This window comes from Callionymus lyra, chromosome 7, assembly GCF_982586985.1.
Source record: "Callionymus lyra chromosome 7, fCalLyr1.hap1.1, whole genome shotgun sequence".
NCBI classification, from domain to species: domain Eukaryota; kingdom Metazoa; phylum Chordata; class Actinopteri; order Syngnathiformes; family Callionymidae; genus Callionymus; species Callionymus lyra.
The window spans coordinates 21,879,294-21,900,448 of record NC_141824.1 but is presented as its reverse complement, the minus strand read 5'-3'; the positions used below and the strand labels follow the sequence as shown (position 1 = coordinate 21,900,448).

The 21,155-nt window shown below is 39.1% G+C and overlaps 2 protein-coding genes across 2 annotated transcripts; one reads left to right on the top strand and one right to left on the bottom strand.

Moving 5' to 3' along the window:
• Nucleotides 1-4,756: 4,756 nt before the first annotated feature.
• Nucleotides 4,757-15,353, top strand: aadac (arylacetamide deacetylase). Its single transcript, XM_087796247.1, has 5 exons — nt 4,757-5,128; nt 6,824-7,049; nt 7,397-7,466; nt 8,648-8,819; nt 13,990-15,353. Exons 1-5 carry the CDS (start codon nt 4,988-4,990, stop codon nt 14,590-14,592), a joined length of 1,212 nt encoding a protein of 403 aa, XP_087652373.1. The 5' UTR covers nt 4,757-4,987; the 3' UTR covers nt 14,593-15,353.
• Nucleotides 15,354-17,330: 1,977 nt separating this feature from the next.
• Nucleotides 17,331-19,644, bottom strand: LOC148075647 (succinate receptor 1-like). The gene is made up of 2 exons (XM_087795698.1): nt 18,678-19,644; nt 17,331-18,478 (listed from the first exon to the last, which is right to left on the bottom strand). Exons 1-2 carry the CDS (start codon nt 18,678-18,680, stop codon nt 17,534-17,536), a joined length of 948 nt encoding a protein of 315 aa, XP_087651824.1. The 5' UTR covers nt 18,681-19,644; the 3' UTR covers nt 17,331-17,533.
• Between the last annotated feature and the right edge of the window lie 1,511 nt (nt 19,645-21,155).

Here is a 21,155-nt window from a genome sequence, read left to right as displayed (position 1 = left end):
GATGATGAGGCTTCTTGAATTATTGCCCTTTTCTCTTTGCTGTATAATCTTTGTCTTTCAATGAAACCCTCCATTATTGTTTTACAAGCCAAAAGCGCCATCTTATGAACTTAGATCATAATGACGCTGCTTCTTGAAGCTTTATTGGAAAAAAGAGATACATTGGAGTTTTCTGTTGAAGTTGTGACCATGAACCAGGCAAAGGATGATTTAAAAAGTACAGTTTTTGAGGAGATGAAGAGAAAAAAGTGTCAAGACCTGCAGATGAGGCACGGCTGCCCTCTATCTGCAATGAGCCAACGTTGGATTCCAATAGACTGGCGTTAGCTCGTCTTACAGCTCTGCCTTATAAACGCTCTAAACAATATTTTGGCTTCATGATTTTCTCACACATTTTTTGTCAGCACTTTGGGTTACTCTCTGATTGGTGAGATTTGTTCATTGACTTTCCCTTTTCTATTTTTCTTTAGCGGTTCATGCATCTTGCTGCCACCATTGTTTAGACCTTCACCGATTGTTGAATTAAATGGTTTATTGGAGATTTAGACTCAAGACTAAGACTTCTCGATTTTTCTAGTATTGCTTTTTGTATTTGTTTTGCGACTGTCAATTAATTTTTATTTGGTTATTTCCAGCCATGTTTTCACCTTGTCTTCTGCTCCTGATACTCTGTGTTAATTAGCCACGACATATCTATATAGACTAAGGATTAACAAGCTAGCACCTCGCAAATCGTGTAGCAGCTGCTAATGTAAGTGAACTTCACAACTACCACTTCTTGTAAGTATGATTTTGAATCTTTCTTATGCTCCTGCTCTAGGAACTTGAGTTTTATCTTACAGTACAACAGTGGCGAGCCGTGCATTTCACACATAGGCCTTCAGTGGCGCACATTTGAATGAATCCACCTCTCAATAACTACTTTAAGCACCACTATTGATCTTATAAAGCGCAACATTATTAAGAAAAAAATGCATTTACTCACGTAGTTCATGGAGGAAATAAATAAATCCTTTTAAACTTGTGAAAGACTCGTCTCGGAGTTAGCATAACTTTCTTAACAACGTCCAGTGCTATCCAATCAGAGGACATGAACGTGTCACCTGTTCAACGCGTCCAGTGTCGTGGAAGCTGTGACGCGTGTAGCTTCCTAAGCACTGACGTTGTGTCGTTAACTCGACTCGACTTAATGATCCGTTGGATGTGTACTTGTACCTACTGTACCTTGTGATGGAATTGCAATGTTTTCTGGTACGCCCCTGCCTTTTACCCTATGTAGCTGGGATAGTCGTCACCCCCCCCCCCGACCCCCCATGACCCTTGAAACAAAGTTATTCAAGAGAAGTGTAACAAGTGCCTAAGGGGGTGTCTCAAAGTTCTTAAGTTTCCAGAACTTAGCTAACTTGATTAGTACATCACAAAATCTTCCCACAAACTTCACACTGAACTCTTAATCTGCGGCGCCTTCAGATGCCGGTCGTACCCACTGTGATGCCTCTGCAGGGGTTCTGCAAATGAAGGAGTTACTTTTGAGTTTGCAGCCAGACCTCATCAATAGTGGATGCCTGCAAGTGGTTGAATTATGTAATACACAAAAAAAACCAGAAGTACACATTGGCATGCATGTGCCGTGTATGTACAACCACTTTAATCCTGCCGCACGCTTTCCCACTTCAATGCGCCTCGTCGGAGTCTTCAGATCAACCCACATCTGTCTCACGCAGCGGGGTACGCTGGCCTCCACGTGACGTAGCGCTGCACAGCAGGGGCTCGACGTAGATGAAGACAACACACCCTCTGACACCCTGCCTCACCCTTTCCTTTCTGCTGACGCTACACATGAGAGCGGAGAGAGTCTGATGAAAGATTCACAAACCAACCGGGGTGGTCCCCCTTCAGAAGTTGTGTGAAGGACATTCAGCATGAGGGGAATCAGTAAGGGGGGGGAGTTCCGAAGGGAATCCCTGAGTGTCAGAAGTACCAATTTGCATTCAGCGAAGTGCTTAAATATTCTAGTGCTCAGCGGTGAGGAGCCGGTGGTTCCTGCAGCCGCTCGGCACATCTTCACGGAGCTTGATGGCTGATGGAAGGAGACACTTGTCTTGGACGACCTGATTAGGAATTCAAACTTTCATTAAAGAAAGTTTGAGTGTAAAGGACACAGAAAGGAACTGCATGAATCATACCTGCAGAGCAGTCTGAATGTGAATGACAAAATGACCTTCTTGATAAACTCACTACTCTCCGCACGGAACTTAGGTATGAGTTGTCTATCTTATTAAAAATCTGTTGTCATAGTGATAACATTAATGTTTCTATCATAATTGGACAATTTCCTAAACACAAACAACATGTCTCACACAGTATAGTTGATTATTTCCCCTTTAAAAACAATCTGTATTATGGTAGGAATGTGTTTTGGGAAGATTCTGGCGATACGTGTCACAGTGTTGAGGCAGTGATACAATATATCGTGATACTGTAGGAACAAGGATATATTTGTAGTATTGCACGAGTACGTGACTCTGGCGTTGCAGAATTTACAGACCTCAGGTGGTAACTGCTTTTGTTTGTTTTGAAGAATGTGTCCAAACATGGGCTTTTGAAGCCTCTGGAGTCGACTGTATCCTCTTGTCCTCAGTCATCACCAGGATCTCGCAGGATTTCATTGTTCATTTAGCTGCAGAAGGATGTAATAACTGTGGCCATCTTGCACTCGGAAGTTTAATCGCAACATAAAAAGGAATAAACACTGGGACTATTTGTTAATTGTGAATAAAAATATATATATTTTATTCCTGCACACATTACAATCAAACAATTAAGATGAATACAAAAATCTTCAGTGAGATATTTTCCAACAAGTTTTTAAATGTAGAATACATATATATATGTATTTTTACAATAAGAGCTAATACCTAGTTGAGCAAAAGTCATTTTGAAACAAAAACACAAGTCCCGACTGTCTTAATTTTCTGGACCAAAAAGCATGAAAAACACTTTATTTACTTTAATGTAAAACTGCGTGAATAAGAGTTGTCGAGAACCTCGGCCTGGTTGTCCACTAATAAATTGGATTGTCTATGAATAAATAACGGATAAAAGTCCATGTGTAACCTGACCAGTAATCTTCGACACCCAAACTTACTGATCTAATTACAGCCCGCAGTGTTCCGATTACAACTGGCACCACTGTTGTTCTCACACCCCACATCTGCTCCACATTTCCCTTCATCCCTTCCAGCTTCTTCTGTTCCTTCTTCCTGATCTCACCATCAATCGATAAACGCCATACTCGGCACAAAAGCTTCATCATCTATTGCGACCTGGCTTTGTTCCATTTATACCTTTTGTTCCATCTTCAAATAATGGAATGTTGTACATGGTTGGTTTGTTTTTTGTGTGAATTTATAATTAAATAAAAATTGACTTCTGCTGCAAAATGTTGCACTTTTTCAGAAAATGAGTTTACTTACTTGTTATTATTTTAAATGCTTACGTTTTTATGTTTTGAAATTTAAAATATTTTAAGATTAACTCATGTCAAAACTCTAACTCTCCTGATTCACTCACATGTTCCAAATGTTAAAGTCTTCCTCTCCAAGTCTCTCATCATGACCATGTTTTAAACGTACTTCAAATTACTTCATCGTCTTAAATCTCGGCGAACGAGAGGTTACAAGTGTGGAGTCCATAATAATGGGCTTCACTCCTCCTCCAGCCAGCTGTAATCACGCCCGCTTTGTTTATACCACGAGTACTTTGGAGGCGGAGACTTCCATGATTGATGACACGCGGTGACAAACCTTGATGCTTGACCAATCACAGCAGAGTGGGCGTGGTTATGGTAAACAAGATTGAATCTCCAGAAAACCAAGTGTTTTCAGTGGGCGGGGCTTAAGCAGCTTTTCTAATATAAATATTTGAATGAAAAGATAGTTTTGTACAAACAAAGATATATTGATGATACAATAGAGTCCAAGTTCTATTTAAGACACACTTAAATCAACACAGTATCTGCCCTTTAATACATCAGTTGGTCATTTTAATTATAGTTGATTTATTTACTTGTTGTTTTTAAAAAAAATAATATTCACATTTTATCTCATTTATTTATGTATTGTTTAACTTTCACCATACAGCACTGTTGTCACAGTATGGTATTTAAGAAAAATCAGATTGTGATTCTGTAATAGTGGGTTATTATCACTGAAATAAATCACATAAGTTGGTTGTAAAACACTTTTATGATACAGGACGAGGGCTGTTTTTCTTTTCTTAAAAAAATAAAAAAAATAAAAACGTTGCTGAAATAACTAAAAAGCGACACAATTTCAGTGCATGAAAAAAATATTTTAATTTTTTTTTTTTAAAGTTGTTGCAAGGGAGAATAAAAGTGTTAGACGTGTAGCTCTTATAGACCAAACTAGTCCAACACGAGACCTTGTCCTCGTGCAGAGCGAATGGTGAGGAGGGGTGAGGAAGGGGTGAGGATGGGAGGGGGGGGGCGTCATGTTGCATTCACGTTCACGCTTGCCAGGATTCGAGCCCCTCATCTGGCTCTTAGAATAATATAATTAGCCTGGACTGCCTTGCAACAAGCCCCCACCCCCCCCCCTCCCTGAAGAGCGTGCGCGTGAGAAAATACTTTTTTTTAAAGTTGGATCCGTGCACGTGTGCCTAAGCTGCTCCTATGTGCTTAGGAAGCACCTGAGGAATTTAGTGCGCGGGCCACGGCGGGACGGGTCCTGCTGCCTCGTGCGCGCGCACGCGTCTACCCTTTTTTTTTTTTTTTCTTATCACCGACAATTAATTCTCCGCGGGACCGTCACGCACGAGCAGCAGCCGAACATGCGCCCGGAACAGCCGCAGCCAATAACAACAACACATGCGCGCTTCCTAGCTCCGCGTCCCGAGGAATCGGCAAGTACCAGGGGAGCGACTTGTTGACACTTCCAGCAGCCGAGGCAGCGTCCAGTGTGGTACGATGAGGCTGCGAAGCATCATAGTGTTCATCGCCCTCTGCTCGCTCTCCGCCTATTACATCTACGAGCCCATTCCCGAGGAGATTGAGGAGCGATGGAAACTCATGCTGACCAACTCTTTCTTCAAAACCCTCAGCCACCTGGTAAGATATCTTGTCTTATTATCCCTGCAACACGAGACTCCTGCAGGACTGGCGCACCGGTTCTGCTGAGGTGGACGAACCCGCCGGTGACACCAGATTATGTCAGATGATAATCCATTTGAGTTTATTATAGAGCATGTTCTTGATATCCTTACTATGGCTGCTAGTTTCACTTCCTTCGAGTCAGGAGTAGTGAAGGCAAAACCTGTGTTGAACCAACAGATAGAACTACAATATTATCCAATATTCATTCAAAAAGAAATGTATTATTATTAGCTCACGTTTCTATTTATTCAGGCTTTTCCTTGATTTTCTGGAACTCCTGTTGTGTTATCAGTTTTATCTTGATCTTTAAAATATATACTTTATTGAATATTGTTTTGATTGTTTAAGCGCTTTGTGACCCTGGTCTGGAAAAGCGCTATACAAATACAAATTACTTACTTACTTATAATTCAACTTCATCTCCACTTATATTGCACTGTTCCTGCACTATATTTTATTATATTTTAAAACTTGATTTCTATTCTATATTCTCTGTGAACAAAATTCAAATTTCCATAAGATTTATTGTATATACTTGTCGAATAAATCAAGGTAAGGTTAGGTAAGGTAGAACTTTATTGATACCTCAGGAGGTCTCCTTCGGGAAATTGTTTTTTTTCAGAATTATCCCCACAAATACAGCAATTTTTCCTAAAAAATAATCAAAATAAAATAAGAACAAGAACAAAGAGAATAAAGAGAAAGAACAAGATGATACAATCTAAGTCTAAAGATAAAGATAAAGAACATAAATCAGTTTCTGATTGTGATTTAATTGTTATATATATAAATAAATATAAATATATACATATATATAAATATACTGTATATATTTTTAAAGCAGAATTGTAGCGACTCTAGAATACTTGCAGAATTTGTTGTTTCAATTAATGTTTAATTTGTCTCTGGGATGTTTGGTCGACTCGGCTCAGGGACTCTATGAAGGAACTTATTTTAAACGTCCAAACATCAGCTGATCGAGTCAGATGCATCGGAGGACAAGCGACGCTTTCATATTTATGCGATAAAAAAAAATGACCCCTCTTCTGTCATGGGTTCGAACGCCGCCGAACCATGTGTGCAGAGTCGAGTCGAGCTCTGGTTCAAACATTTTTATTGTTCAACACATTATTTGTATGAGACCTTCTGATGTTGGGAAGTTCCCCTGGCTCGCTGGGACTAGAACAGACCTGGACAAAGTGCGGCCCGGGGGCCACATGTGGCCCTTTCACTTTATTTATGCGGCCCTCGTCAAAGTATGATCATATATAAATGGTTCTAATGCATTAACAAATGTATTTTGTATTTATTATTCAATTACATTTTCACGTAACTATTTATTATTTTATTTATTTACTTTTGGTGTGTAATTTTGTGAGTATATATTAATCCCTCAAAACATTTTTTTTTAAAATTAATTGAAGAAATGTTTTGAAAGAAACTCATATATACAAGAATAAAATTACAGCTTATTTGTCACGGCCTAATGACAAATTCTTTTTTTTTTTTAGGGATTCTCTCATTGTTGCTTGACGGCCCCTAACAACATTCACAGAATTTAATGTGGCCCCTAAAGAATTATAATTGCCCACCCCTGGACTAGAATGGAATTAAAATTGTATTAATAATGCTATTCAAATGTCTCTCCAGGCTGACTTCAGCGAACTGCTGGGGCTGAAGGACTACATGGGGGTCATGTACGTCATCACGCTGGCCGAGAACGTGGAGCCGGTCTCCGACCCGCGTGTCAAGGTCACGGAGGAGCGGTTCGACGGCGTGGACCTGGTCCTGTACCAGCCGCAGGCCAGCAGCGGCCCGGACCTGAGGCGGGCGGTGGTCTACCTGCACGGCGGCGGCTGGTGTCTGGGGAGCTCCCGTGAGTGTGCTAGCTTCGTTAAGAGCGTCATCGCCCCCTGCTGTTTGGTTTTGGCAAACTCCCTTTTTAAGCATGTGTGATGGATGTGTGGAGATCCGGCTTTATATAGACTCCCCACGGCCGCTCTCATGACAGCATCATAAATAATGATGAGGATGCTACACTTTTCTTTTCTTTCTCTTTTTCTTTTCCTCCCACGTTTTTTTTCCGAGCGTCTGTTGTGCTCTGCAGGGAGACGCACGAGTGCCCCGAAAACAGGACTTGCTTCATGACACGGGTCGTGCTGTTCCTTACCATCTGTACCACAGCGTTGTTTTATTAAAGTGTGTTTGGATGTGTGTGTGCAGGGATGGGTCCGTATGATCACCTGGCCAGGACCATGGTCACCGAGCTCAACGCAGTGGTTCTGTCTGTAGAGTAAGTATCGCGTTTCACAATCTATTATTGGAACCTGTTTGTAAGAGTTTAATCCTCCATATGGATTAAAACATAATAATCATGTACAGCTAAAAATGTCACGCGTTTTACCTCCCCCAAGGAGCTTATCTCTGTCTTCATGTGTAATTACAGGATAGATCTAAAAGTCCACAACGTATTTCAATTACATTTTTAAATTGAACAAGGAAAAAATAATTAAATTTTTAATTGGATTAAATAATTGGTCCTTTGCTTGTATGGCTGCTGCACACGATAGACTATGTTCAGAACCAGCAGAAAAAAAACAAAAATATTATAATAAATAATCCTCCCTGTGACTATTGTATGATAACAATGTTGGTAGGTGGGAACGCTGGTTGATTTCTCCCTCTTTTGCATATGAAACAAAGGAAGCTCCTCGGGAGAGGTATGTGACGCCTCAGTGCTGTTGTAGATACTCATTAATTTAGTTTATTTCACTGTAAATTTTATTTTTCTCGTCGATTCCCATCGGCCTCTTGCCTCGGAAAAACGATCTAATCTTGCTTATGTTCTTTGTTAAACCGAAGACGTGTTGAGGTTGTGCCCTGCATCTTGCCCTGTGTAGCTGGGACTGGCTCAAGTGACACATTAATGATTTAACTCGCGCCATGTGTGACAGAAAACACCGCTTGAACTTTCCTTTTTTATATTTCAAAAATGCTCTGAGCACAAAGTAGCTTCTGAATGCAGGATCAATCCAAAGAGCAAATGTTCCCAGAATGTTTATTTTATGAATTAATTTACCATACTGTTCCCAAATTAATTACCATTTAGTATGTCCAAAAAACCTGTATCATAATATTTATATACTATTTAAAATCTTTGAATGTACATTTAAAAATGGTAGAAAAAGTATGTTATTAAATACTCAGGTAATTAGGATTGATTTACTTAAATTGAAATTTAAAAAAACATTCACTATTTGTGGTTAATGTACAGTTGGTACAATGTGAGTTTATCTTACAGTATTTTCATTTCCAAAAGCCTCAGAAAAGAGAATGAATCCAGCCATTCTTGGAAATAAAAGCTAGAACTTTGACATCACAAGAGGAATTTCATACTAATTGGTCATGAAAAACTGTAAAGGTATTCAAGCTTTGGTCGACCTTGTTCCATAAAAGGTGTTTTTCTTGACCAAGGTATCGTCTGGCACCTGCTCACCACTTCCCCGTTCCCTTCGAGGACGTCTACCGTGTGGTCAAACACTTTCTTCAGAGGCCAGTGCTGGCCCAGTACTCTGTGGACCCGGAGAGGATCGCCATATCTGGGGACAGTGCAGGAGGAAACCTGGCGGCTGCCGTCTCACAGCAGGTATCGTTCACTTTCTTATTGTAGCAAAATGGATCGGAAATAAAAAGAAGGGAGAGTTTTTCAAGATTGACCAAAATGTTGTCAGATTCAAGGCCTGGGGAAGTTTTTACCTTTTGGCCGGGCGGATGTTTGTGTCTATGTTCAAGTTCCTGGCATGACCTATAAAGACACTAGTGTTTAAGATAAGCCAATCGACAGATAAAAAGATAAATTAATGATTATACAGAGACTTCCTAGGATAGTAAACTGGTGTCAAAGAAAAGTCAGTTAAAGAAAAACCACAATTCACTCATTTTCTACTCGCACTCATGTCGTCTGAGGGTTGGATTATTTTCATATTTGTTCAGGTTTGTTCAGGTTTGTTCATTTTAATGTAGCGAGTGGAACTCAGGTGTCTTCATCTTAGTCCTAAAAGAAACTTAAAAACATCCAAATACCTCCATGGAGCTCGTCTGTAACGTCCATCTCATACTGAAGTCTCGACATGAGAAATTGTTCCTGCAAGAAGATTTCAGTCCCTTGAGTGAGTTTTACATCAGGATGCTACTTTCTGCCAGTTTTTTTATTCATTTCAAATCTATTTTTTAAATATATCTAAATTGAAAACAGACCAAAAATAGGTGAAAATAAGAATACGGTTGTGGATGAGCTGCTTGGCAGAAATCTGCGCTCTCTAGAAGTTATATTTATTTGTGTTTTATTTACTTATAGCTCTAGTTCATTTGTCTGAGATGACAAAAATGAGGCCACGATATTTGCGAATGCCTTAATTTCTTTCACTTTTGTCTTCATTACATCAGTTTCCATGTATTTCTATAATTTGGAAAAAATAATATGATTTCAGACTTCAAATCATAACATTTTTGTTTCATACTTATTGTTTTCAACTACAATCATTCATTTTTATATACTCAGTTTTAAACATCATACACCTCACAAGTTGTACACAATTTATTTTAGATTTTTTTAATGTTACACGTAAAATTTTGAACTACACTTAACCAATATTTTCAACTGCAATCAAAAAATTAAGTACTATCTTTGTTTCATTCTCGCTTATTTTACTGTACCTTTATTCATGAAATAGTAGATACATAAGTACAGAAGAAAGTAAATCCTGCTGTTTTATAACCCGTTAAATAATTCCACCCGTCAAAGATGAAGAGTTCTTGAGCAACACTTGAAACACTTGAATTATACTTCCAAATGTTTCGAACTCCTGTGTCAGGTTTGTTCCTATTACACAATAGAAACGCCAACGAACACAGTTCACTTCCTGCTGCCGTATGTTTGACAAAAGAGCCATTAAGAAGGATTTTGTTCTGCTAACGATCGACTCTATCTCACCAGTTACAACTTGAACCAATGAGGCGGACTGAGCGCAGAGTAATCTTTCATGAGCCGAGCTTTTTCTGCTTAATCTCTGAGGAATTTAATTTTTTATAGGTCCAGCCTGTGTACTGATACTATTGCCTGGCTTGGATACACTTGAATCCATTAGTGTCTCCACAATGCTGACCGATGCTAAAATGAATCGAACTTAAAAAAAAAAAAGAGAAACCTGTCAACAAAGCTGTACGTCTTCGCTGTGATCCATTTGGTTTGAAAGCAGATCGAGGCTCACTGGAGTCGCATCAGCTGACTGATTCTGCACCAGTGGAGAAGCCTTTTTACTGGCACCGATAGATATTCTGCCACTTTCAATCAGCACTTGCTGCATGGAAAAAAAAAAGGTTGGAGTGACTTTGCAGTATTTTCTTGAATCTTTTCTGTGTGTCTTAAATAAATAACCAGCCTGGACAACGTGCTGCTGTTTATTCTGTTGACTCGACAGAAAATACATGTTTTTGATGCACATTTAGTTCCAAATTAAGAGAGAAGATGTCTTTGTCAAGTTATGTTTTGGAAATTGTGAGTAAGCTCTCTGTGATGTCCAACTCCCTCTATTTAGAATTTGCACTGCATGATGGGACTCTTAGCATGAGTGCTGCAATGTAAGTGCTTTTCATCTGGTGTTGACTTTCAAATTATGAAGAAATTGACATTTACAATGATATATTGGGCTGACTGTCTTTATGTAGCGTTTATAAAAGTCATATATATATAAAATCTGCTGTAGTTTGTTATTTGATGGTCACTGAATTACTAGATAGATATTTTAAAAAGTACTTCCTGGGATATATAATATGATTGTTACTTTTTCTTTAAAACACAAACAAAAGAGATGCAGTAAGTCTCTCATCGTGACCATGTTTTGAACTTACTTTATAAAGTTCTCCCCCGTCTGAAATCTCAGCGAACAAGAGGTTACAAGAGTGAGACCTATTATGATGTAATAACGGGCTTCACTCCTCCTCCAGCCAGCTGTAATTATGCCCTGCTTCGTTTACACAACGAGGTCTTTGGAGGTGGATAGATGACCTGTGGTGACTAACCCTGATGTTTGACCAATCGCAGCAGAGTGGGTGTGGTTATGGTAAACAAGATTTCATCTTTCAGTGGGCGGGGCTTAAGCACATTTTCTAATGTAAATATTTCAATGAAAAGATAGTTTTGTACAAGCAGACACATACTGATGATCCAATAGAGTCCATGATCTATTTAAGACAGACTTTAATCAGATATTAGTTTAAACGTCTTAAGGCAAATCTCTGAGCAGGATATGTATGAAAACAATCCTTTTTTCGAAACACTTTCAGATGTGTGTTATGAAAACACACAGACGTGTCAGTGCAGAACATCTTGTTCTTATTAAAACATCTGATGAGATGCTTGATAAGACGCAACACACTTGCGACTTTTCCCCGTTTATGGTCAAAACTCTGACCCTGTTCGTCAAACTCCCGGAAGCATGTTCATAATCAGAGGAGAAACCGTTTCCCTCGACAGACGATCCCGCCTTGAATTCCACCTCAGGTTGTGTTTGGAAGTTATTAACAGAACCTTTCATCCCGAGGCCAAAACACTCTTTATTACATTTACTCTTCTCTCTGTTTGTTTGAATCAATCCGTTTCTCTTCTTCACCTCCGCAGATTTGCTCCCTGCACAATCAAAACTTCAAGATTCACTTTTCAGTATTTTTCTCTCCAGCTTTTTATTTGACTCACAAAACCTGCTCACAGTCTTAGACCAGGCATGTCTGCGGCTTTATTGCCTTATATAGCTCTGTTACTCTTAACTATAAACACTATAAATAACCATATAACTGAAGAATAGCAGGAATTCACTGAAGATAATATACAAACATAGAACTTTAGTCACCTGTGACATTTATAATGTCATGTATAAAAGTACATTTTAAAGTCCAATGGCAAAGATGGTTCTGTTTCCAATGGATTTTAATGTACTTTACCTCTGATGAATTACTACACATGAACAGAAGGAACGTCACAAGTGTGAAGATCACACGTCTAGAGCAGCGTTAAAACGTGTCGAATCCAAGCTCTCACTGTGGTGGCAGCTTTTTTCTTTTTTTTTTCACTCTCACAAGTTCTAAATGCAAATATCTGCTCAAGTGCTAAAAGAGATTTACAAATGAATGAAAAGATATTTTTCTTCCGTCCATGTTTTCGTGAGCAAGGACACCGAACCGAGGGCACATCTGCAAGAAAAGATATTTTCTAGCTATGAAATAATTGACCATCTCTTTCTACGTTTTTTTTTTTTCATTTTGTATTATTCCGTCAAACCTTGAATCAACATTGCCGCGAGATGTTTGCTTTTCTCACAGTCTGGGGAACTAGAAACAGGTTTATTTCTGACTCAGAATATTGAGCGCTGACATCGCACAAGTGCTGTCAAGTTTTGCTACAAATGAAAACATTTTTGTCACAATAGAAAACCAAAGTGAACAGAGCCCCAGAATTAAAAAAACACAACTGTGATTTTTTTAAATTTTTTATTTAGCTTTACAAGACGGAACATTGTCGTTCACAAACAACAATGTGCACATTGGAAAAGTGTTATTTTAAAGATGTTATTGTGTTGCGGCTGCAGTAGCGGACTTCTGCTCTTCAGGCTTCTTTCTTTAGTAAAGGCATTAATTCTGCTTACACAACGTACCTACAATGCTATAGCTACAATGTGATGTGTTTTCCTTTTTAAATCGACTCCACTATTGAGTATTTTGTGGTCACGATTTAAGATTTTGTGACCAGAATTATTTTCTTTCCTGGTAATATTAGTTTAATAAAACATTGTCTATGTTGTTGTCAGCCATCTTTGTTTGCTTCAGTTGTTGCAGTGAATTATGGATATTGAATGGAGTTATACAACAGAGTGTGTCTCACAATAGAATCTCTTACTGCTGTATTATTAAAGCATTAGCTGGGTATTGAATTTTGGATTTGTTTGTGGCACCGACCGAAATGCTACGGTATTACCGCTTCGCCTTTTGGTGCCAATAATTTCGGTGAACGTGTGATCAAAACTTCATAATATGTGATAATGGAAAACAAACGAAAAAGTCAGCGAACATCAGATTTATTTTTCACTTGTTAGCAAGTAAGTAAGTAGTTTTTATTTGAATAGCGCTTTTCCAGACCAGGGTCACAAAGCGCTTAACCAATCAAAACAATAATCAATAAAATATATACTTTAAAGGTCAAGATAAAACTGATAACACAACAGGAGTTCCAGAAAATCAAGGAAAAGCCTGAACAAATAAAAATGTCTTAAGATGTTTCTTGAAGGAGTCAGTAGATCATCAAACACAGAGAGAGAGGAAGATCGTTCCAAAGCTTAGGAGCAACAGCCTGGAAGGATTGCTCTCCTCTGGTCCTGAACCGTGTTCAGGAACCATCAGTAGATTCTGATCCACAGACTTCAGAGCCCGAGCTGGGGTGTAAGGCTGGATCAGATCAGTGATGTAAGGAGGAGCCTTTTTTTTAACTGGAAATTTTAGTTTTTCCGATAAAAACAAAACAAAACAGCTGAGTGGAAATTTAACAAAGGAAAAAAATGCAACTTGAGATTTTTACTATTTGTAATTTCAATTTCTTTTTGTTGGAATATTTATACCATAACATTGGTATTGAAAAAAAACATTGTTCACAAACCTGGTTTTAAAGTAAAGGTATTAAATGTTTTCAATGGATACCCAATGTATCTAAATCCGATCTGTAACAAGTGTCTTGCACGGGTTTAACCATTTGTTTTCCTTCCCCGCAGCTGAAGAAAGAGCCTGGTCAGCAGGTTCAGCTGAAGGCCCAGGCCCTCATCTACCCGGTCCTTCAGGCTCTGGACCTCAACACGCCCTCGTACCAGCAGAACCGAGACATGCCCATTTTGCCGCGCACGCTCATGGTTCGCTTCTGGAGCCAGTACTTCTCGAGCGACAAGTCCCTGTTCGCGGCCATGATGTCCAACACGCACAACAACCCCGAGTCCGCCGGCCTCCTGAAGTTCGTCGACTGGAGCGCCTTCCTGCCGGAGAGCTTCCACGGGAAGTATAACTACAGCGCGCCGGCCGTGGCGCAGACGGACGGGAACTCCCCGTCCATCGCCGACCCGCGGGCGTCGCCGCTGCTGGTGCCCGACGCGGCCCTACGCTCCCTTCCCAAGGCGTACGTTTTGACGTGCGAGTACGACGTCCTGCGAGACGACGGCATCATGTACGCGACGAGGCTCCGGGCCGCCGGCGTGGACGTGACCCACGAACATTACGACGGGGGGTTCCACGGAGCGCTCATGTTCACGCAGTGGCCGGCTGACTTTCTGATCGCTCGCCGCATGGTCGAGAACTACCTGAGATGGATCGGGGAAAACTTGTGAAGAACTCTTGACTGTCAAGTTGAATCACTTTGGTGTAGAATGTGCGGTTAGTTTTGTGTAGTTCTTTAGAAGGGGGTTTTCTTCTCCTGGTAAGTGTATTAAACATTACATAACGTACATTAGTGTCTTACTTTAGTGCTAGCTTAAAGTAGCATTGACATAATTAGCTGTAACTCGCCTCTAGAACGGATTAAAACCACCATTTTTCAGTTTATTATTATCTATTGTGTACATCTGTAATATATACTTTATCAATTGAAACCATTGGCCGACATGTCGGATCGTTTTGTCGCGACATTCCATTAGGTAAATATAAGATTCTAAACGATGTCTTGTGATATAAAAATCAAGTTTGACTCACGATATCTTAAGGATGAAGCGTTTTCTCTCAGCGTGATTCGACAAAAGAATAAATTTTTATTGTTTATGATGTAGGTTGGTTTAATTCATGAAACTGTATATATTGTTTGTCATCAGCTTCAATGCATGTATGCAGAGGTGGTTAACTTACCTGATGTTACTCTGTATTTCCTGTTGTTTCTGCCAGAAATTCCATGTTTCTGCACAAAATAACTCTAGTTTTTACAAGGTCCGAAAAGCTTTAAATCAGCTCAACTTCAGGCTTTTGAATGAGGCAATTACTCTCTTTCATCCACCAAAAATATTCACATATCTCTGGTTTAATCTTGTTGCTATTTAAGTCCATGTCACTGTTTTTTTGGTTGAATAGAAGAAGAATTGTTTCGTGACAATAAATTGACATCCACAAGCTGTGTTTCGTTTTTGCATATTCACACTAATAGATTAAACACACATCTACTTCCTCTGAGGTTGTTGGTTTCTGCGAATAGATTTTAATCGTCATCCAAAAGCTTTATTTAACCTCAGAACTTCTTGAAAATGAAAAAATGACTTTTAATAAGCTATTATCATTTTGAAGACTTCTGTGTTTTACGTTTTTATCGTTGATGTAACGAGACACTCACAATTTGTCGACTGAATTCTAATCCCTTCACTCCTAGAAGATAATAGCAGTTATGTGAAGTGGATTATATCAGATGACTGCTGAACATTATATGAGAAAAAATGTAGAATTTTCTTTTAGGGATTATACTTACTGTAGAAGCATGTGCTCAGTCACAGGCTACTGACACTGGAATGCAAGAATAGGCTCACACTGATAATGCCAATTACTGTACAGAGAATTAAAACATGAAACATGTTTAATGTTTTCAACAATAATGCTCATGTACTACTTCTGCATATTTCCAACGCAGATAACTTTTTATGGCCTTTTGTTAGAGTTCTCTGGTTAGGATTCCAGAACTAATACCGTCTTCATCACAAGCTGAGCTCTGATCGGTCCTGACAGTCCCAACATTCCACGAGGAACCACCGAAAAGTTTTCAGTTCACTTCCATGTTCTTTCGTTTTTAAATAGCATGAAGTCAAATCAGATGTGCTGACGATAACAATCAATTTGTGATGTTTTTATTCTATACTTGAGTTCATATTGGCACTGTGGAACTTTGAGCAGCAAAACAGATGTTTTCAGTTAAAAATACGTTCAACAAGTTATTCCGATTTTTCTAGTTTCAATTGTTTTAAGTTCAACTCACGTGTTGATTTAAGTGTGTCTTAAGTAGATCTTGGAAATCTATTGTATCATCAGTATGTGTCTGTTTGTACAAAACTCTCTTTTCATTGAAATATTCACATTAGAAAATGTGCTTAAGCTCCGCCCACTGAAAACACTAAATCTAGCTTAAATCTTGTTTATTATAACCACACCCACTCTGCTGTGATTGGACAAGCATCAAGGTTTGTCACCACGCGTCATAAATCAGAGAAGCCTCCACCTCCAAGGGACTTTTTGTATAAACCTCTCGAGATTTCAGGGAGAACTTAATACAGTAATAACCGAAAATCATGATGAGAGACTTACTGCATCTTGAAGAGGAAGACTTTTTAAACATGTGAGTAAATCAGCAGTGTTGGGTTAAAACACGTTCTGAGAGCATTTTAGAAAATGTAAAAATGAAACCTTTAATGCAGCTTTTATACTAAAAATCATTAGTCACCATGAAGTGACGTTGCAAAGTTTTGATCCTAATTTTTTATACACATCCTTCTATGTGTTCTGTCTGTCCAATATTTATTTTCAGTTTATTTCCTTTTTGTGTTGATCCTCATGTAAATGTGGCCCTGTCAAAAGTGGCCCTAGTAAGTGAGCGAGTTAGATATGGAGAACCAGGGTTGACCAATGACCACAGAGTCACTGAACTCAAAGGCATGGTCTTCCTAGAGATTAACTGGATCGCCATAGTTCCGGCACACCTGAGACTTCCAGGGATTGATGACCCGCAGTGACAAACCCTGATGTTTCACTAATCACAGAGAATGGGCAGGGCTTATGCATGTTTTCTAATGTAAATATTTAAATAGAAAGAGAGTTTTGTACAAACAGACACATACTGGTGATCCATTAGAGGTGAAAGATGGTAAGACACACTTACATCAACACATTAGTTGCCCTTTAAGAAGTTGAAGGCCTTTGAATATTAAAGATTTTGGTTATAGCCAGAGACAAAGTAGGGACTTGTATTTGGCAAGAAACAAACTGGAGAATCGGGTCCAGGTTGAGTAACAGGCTCCCAAAGTCTTTGGCATGAGTCAAATAAGAGTGAATAGAAGCTCCTTTGTCTGATCCCATAGCAATGAAAACAAAGACAATGATATTCAGAATTGTTTCTTTTATTTTGTTATATGAATAATTGAAGCTGTTTTATAGATCCCTGTTAAAGAGAGCATCTAAGAGCAATGCTTGCATGTTTATTGACTCAAGATTTAAGATAGTAATCTAAACTAAACATGAATGAATGCCTGTTTTTACATGACAGGGATATTTCTTCATCTAAACTGACTAATTCTTTTGAGTTCTCTATTCTGTTTGCTTCACTGTCTGCCCCAGCATCTTTCTGATCTTGCTCAAGAGAAGTACTCTGAACTTGTCGCCCATAAAGAAGTAGAAAACAGGGTTGATGACGCTGTGCAAGAAGGCCAGTGGTCGGGTCAGTATATACACAGCTTCTATGTACATCCTTGTACACAGTTGTAGACCGGACCAGCTTTGTCGCGACGCAATCCTGACGTTTCTCATCACATGGTACGGCGTGTAGAGGACGAGAAACATGACGGCGGCGGACGTGACAACCCTAAGAGGTCGCCTGTATAACGCCTTCCTGCGCTCCAGAGCTCTCTCCTGGGCTTGTAGAAGACGTTTGATTTGGTGCGAGAAGCAGCAAAGCCCAAGTAGCGGCAGGACGTAACCAGTGAAGGTCAGTCCAAGACTGTAGGCGAAGGTATCGACATCTCCTTCAAGGCTCGCGAAATCTTTGCAGAGAGTCCAGTTAGCGCTCCGGAGATCCTGCACCATCAGCGCTATCATGGGCATCACTTCCAGGTTCACGACCAGCCAGCTCAACCCCGTGATGACGAACGCCGTCCTCCGCCGCGACAGGAAGTGGTCCCGGGCCGGATGTCGGATCAGCAGGAAGCGATCCATGCTGAGCCACACCATGAAGAGGATGGAGGAGTAGAGGTTGACATGGAGCACGTAGCGGTTCAGAATACAAGCGACGGGGTTGGTCTCGGACTCCTCGTTGGCGTAGAGGTAGGAGAGGCGAGGCAGCGTGCACAGGAAGACGAGGTCGGACACGGCCAAGTTGAAGAGGTAGACATTGCAGCTCTGCCACTTGGGAAGGCAGAATATGTAACCGAGGACAACCACCAGATTTCCAAGGACACCAACAGAGAACTCGATGCCGTACGCAGGTGATAGAAAGTACCTCTCCAGTATTTGGTGTATACCCGTACAATTCCAAACCTGAAGGAAGAAACACAAATCCATATGGTATGTTAAGAAAACACACTTCATTGCTGCAGCCCTACATTGAATTGTCCGACATGTTAAATGATTTGAGTCAAAAAAAACTTTTTGAATCTAAACAATTCTTATGAAACCAACACTCAGGAAAGAACTGGTCAAGAACAAACACTAAGAATAATACGTTTCTGAGACCTACCATGTCGCAGTTACGATGTAAGTTGTCGCTGGTGTGAGCGACTTGTGAGGCTACAAGCTTGTGTAGCCACTATTTCCACATGAAACGGTAAACATTGAGTTCTGCAGGTACTGACGGAGCAGGAAGTTCTGACTGACTCCCCATTTTGGAATAACAGGAAGCACGATCTTATCTAGAAAGAAGAAGATACTCAAAATTGTGTCACCGTTTTGTAAACTTTCAGGAAATAAGATACTACGAAAATAACTACGAAAAAAGAACTATGATGTCATTTTGGTGGCTCAGGATCAACAAATCTTTTGAATCATTTGTTGCTGATATTGAGAGCTGTGAGCCTCACACACAACCATAATGCTATCGCCACCTACTGTCCAATTGAGGCCCCCCTGATTTAGACTTGTTATGATAACCATGCTATTTTAAATGCTAGAGTAGGAGTTAGCTAAACATGGGCCTGTCGGAAGCATTCATTTTATCAAATGTACGAAGGTGTTGGGGGTTTTGTTCCGATGAACCGACCCCTCTCTCAGAATCTGTTTATCAGTTGAATTACGCAGATGTGTGTCCTTGGTCCAGAGTCAAACCGGCACCATCGAGAGATTGTTTTGTGTCTCTCAGTGCGAGTGTCGACGTGACCTGAGAAACAGCTAAACACGTGGATACAAAGGAGAGGCAATGATTATTAATTATCTAACTGCACCTTTCTTGCTATTTTTGTAAATATGTGTATATAATATAGTGCATATTTATTTTCTATTCTATTTAGATTCTTTCTTTTCTTTTTAATATTTTATTTCTGGGTGTTTTTATTTTTCTTCTGGTATATTGCTCTTGCTGTTTGTTAAAAAGAATTTCCCCTCGCGGGATAATAAAGGGATTCTGATTCTGATTTAATCTGAATTAAATATGAAAGATTATCAGTTAATCAATTGATTATTTGAAATGTGTGTTAAATCTAGATGATCGATTACAGTTAAGTTGTCATATTCTTACAAAGGAAAATAAATTAAATTGTTTGCGTACCAATAATAAACCACAAGAAAACAATATGTATAAGAAAATGTTGCCGCCCAAAGAGGCTAACATGAATGTTATGCTAAGTTACGTATAAAGAAAGCAAACTTTTGGTGTAGTAATATTTACTAGGTTAAGTGTCAAAATGTTTTGTTTCTAAAGTGTATTTTCACAGCGAAATGATCCTTTAGGTAATTTATCATGTGGACAAATACAAAAAGAAGAAGAAAATCTATGTTTTCGGTAGAAAATAAAGGAGTTCAATTGAACAGTTTGCTCCTTTTCAAGTTATTCATCAATAAAGAAAAACCTTTAAAAACAAATTAATTTTGAGTTAATTTAAGCTGTAGATAAATGATGGTTTGACTACTATATGAATATAGTATATGAATAACATAAAATAAAGAGATTTAAAAATGAACTTAAAAAGCCAGTCTTACATAAAGTTTTAACAGGAGACCTTACAATTCCATGACTATATTAGCAATTATTAGTAAATTACCTTCAAGTAAAAGTTACCTAAATCTGAAAGTAAAGTTTACTTGAAGACCACCCTTGTAGAATTGAATTAATGATGTAGAAGTTAGTTAAGTAAATAACAACCCAATATTTTTGTTAGTGAAGATCAACAGTTGTTGACTAAAACAAAAGGTCTGGGTGTGGATTTTGTTATTGTAGTTAACGTTGAGGTAATTTGGTATGAATGAAAATCTTTGTCTCGTCTTGTTCTTCTAAACACCGTGTCCTATCGTGTCACCTCTAGTCATACGACCTGTCCGACTGCTTTGTCATCGAGTATTGAGTCCTGCTGTATTTCAGCTGCGTGGACAAAACCAGCAACACAATCTTTAGACCTTGAACTAAGACAATAATGCAATGAGACAAGCCCTCGTCCATTTTTAAAAAATGTTTTGAATAGTAATGTTTTTGAAATGACATTGTTTATCCGTGTAATCATCTGTTAAAAAAGTCCGAGGTGTTGAAGCAGCGACGACTGTAACAGTGCAGGACCTACCATGATGCGTCTGGTGATGTCGATGAGAGTGAAGACACTGACCAGTGTTTTTTTTTTAAAAAGGAAGCTGTGTCATTTAATGTAAATGAAACAACAAGAAATGAGGAAACCACAGACTTTCCAAGAAATATTTGAAACTGTTGAATCTTTCAGCTTGTTAGCGAAACTAGCATAGTAAGCATAGTAGCAAAGTATAGCATTAATGTTTTATATCTTGATATACTTCAATTTAGTCTGTAATCCAGTCATTGCTTGAGTCACGATATTTATCGACCTCGCTTTATTCACCCCGCCTCGATTATATGTGACGATTGAATCCATCGTTTTTGGATGACATTTTTCTAATAGAATGATTTCATTTTTCCATACGACTCACATCTGCTGTACATTTACTACTCAGTCATTGGTAGAACTTCACATCTTTGAACAATCATAACAAAAGGAAAGCG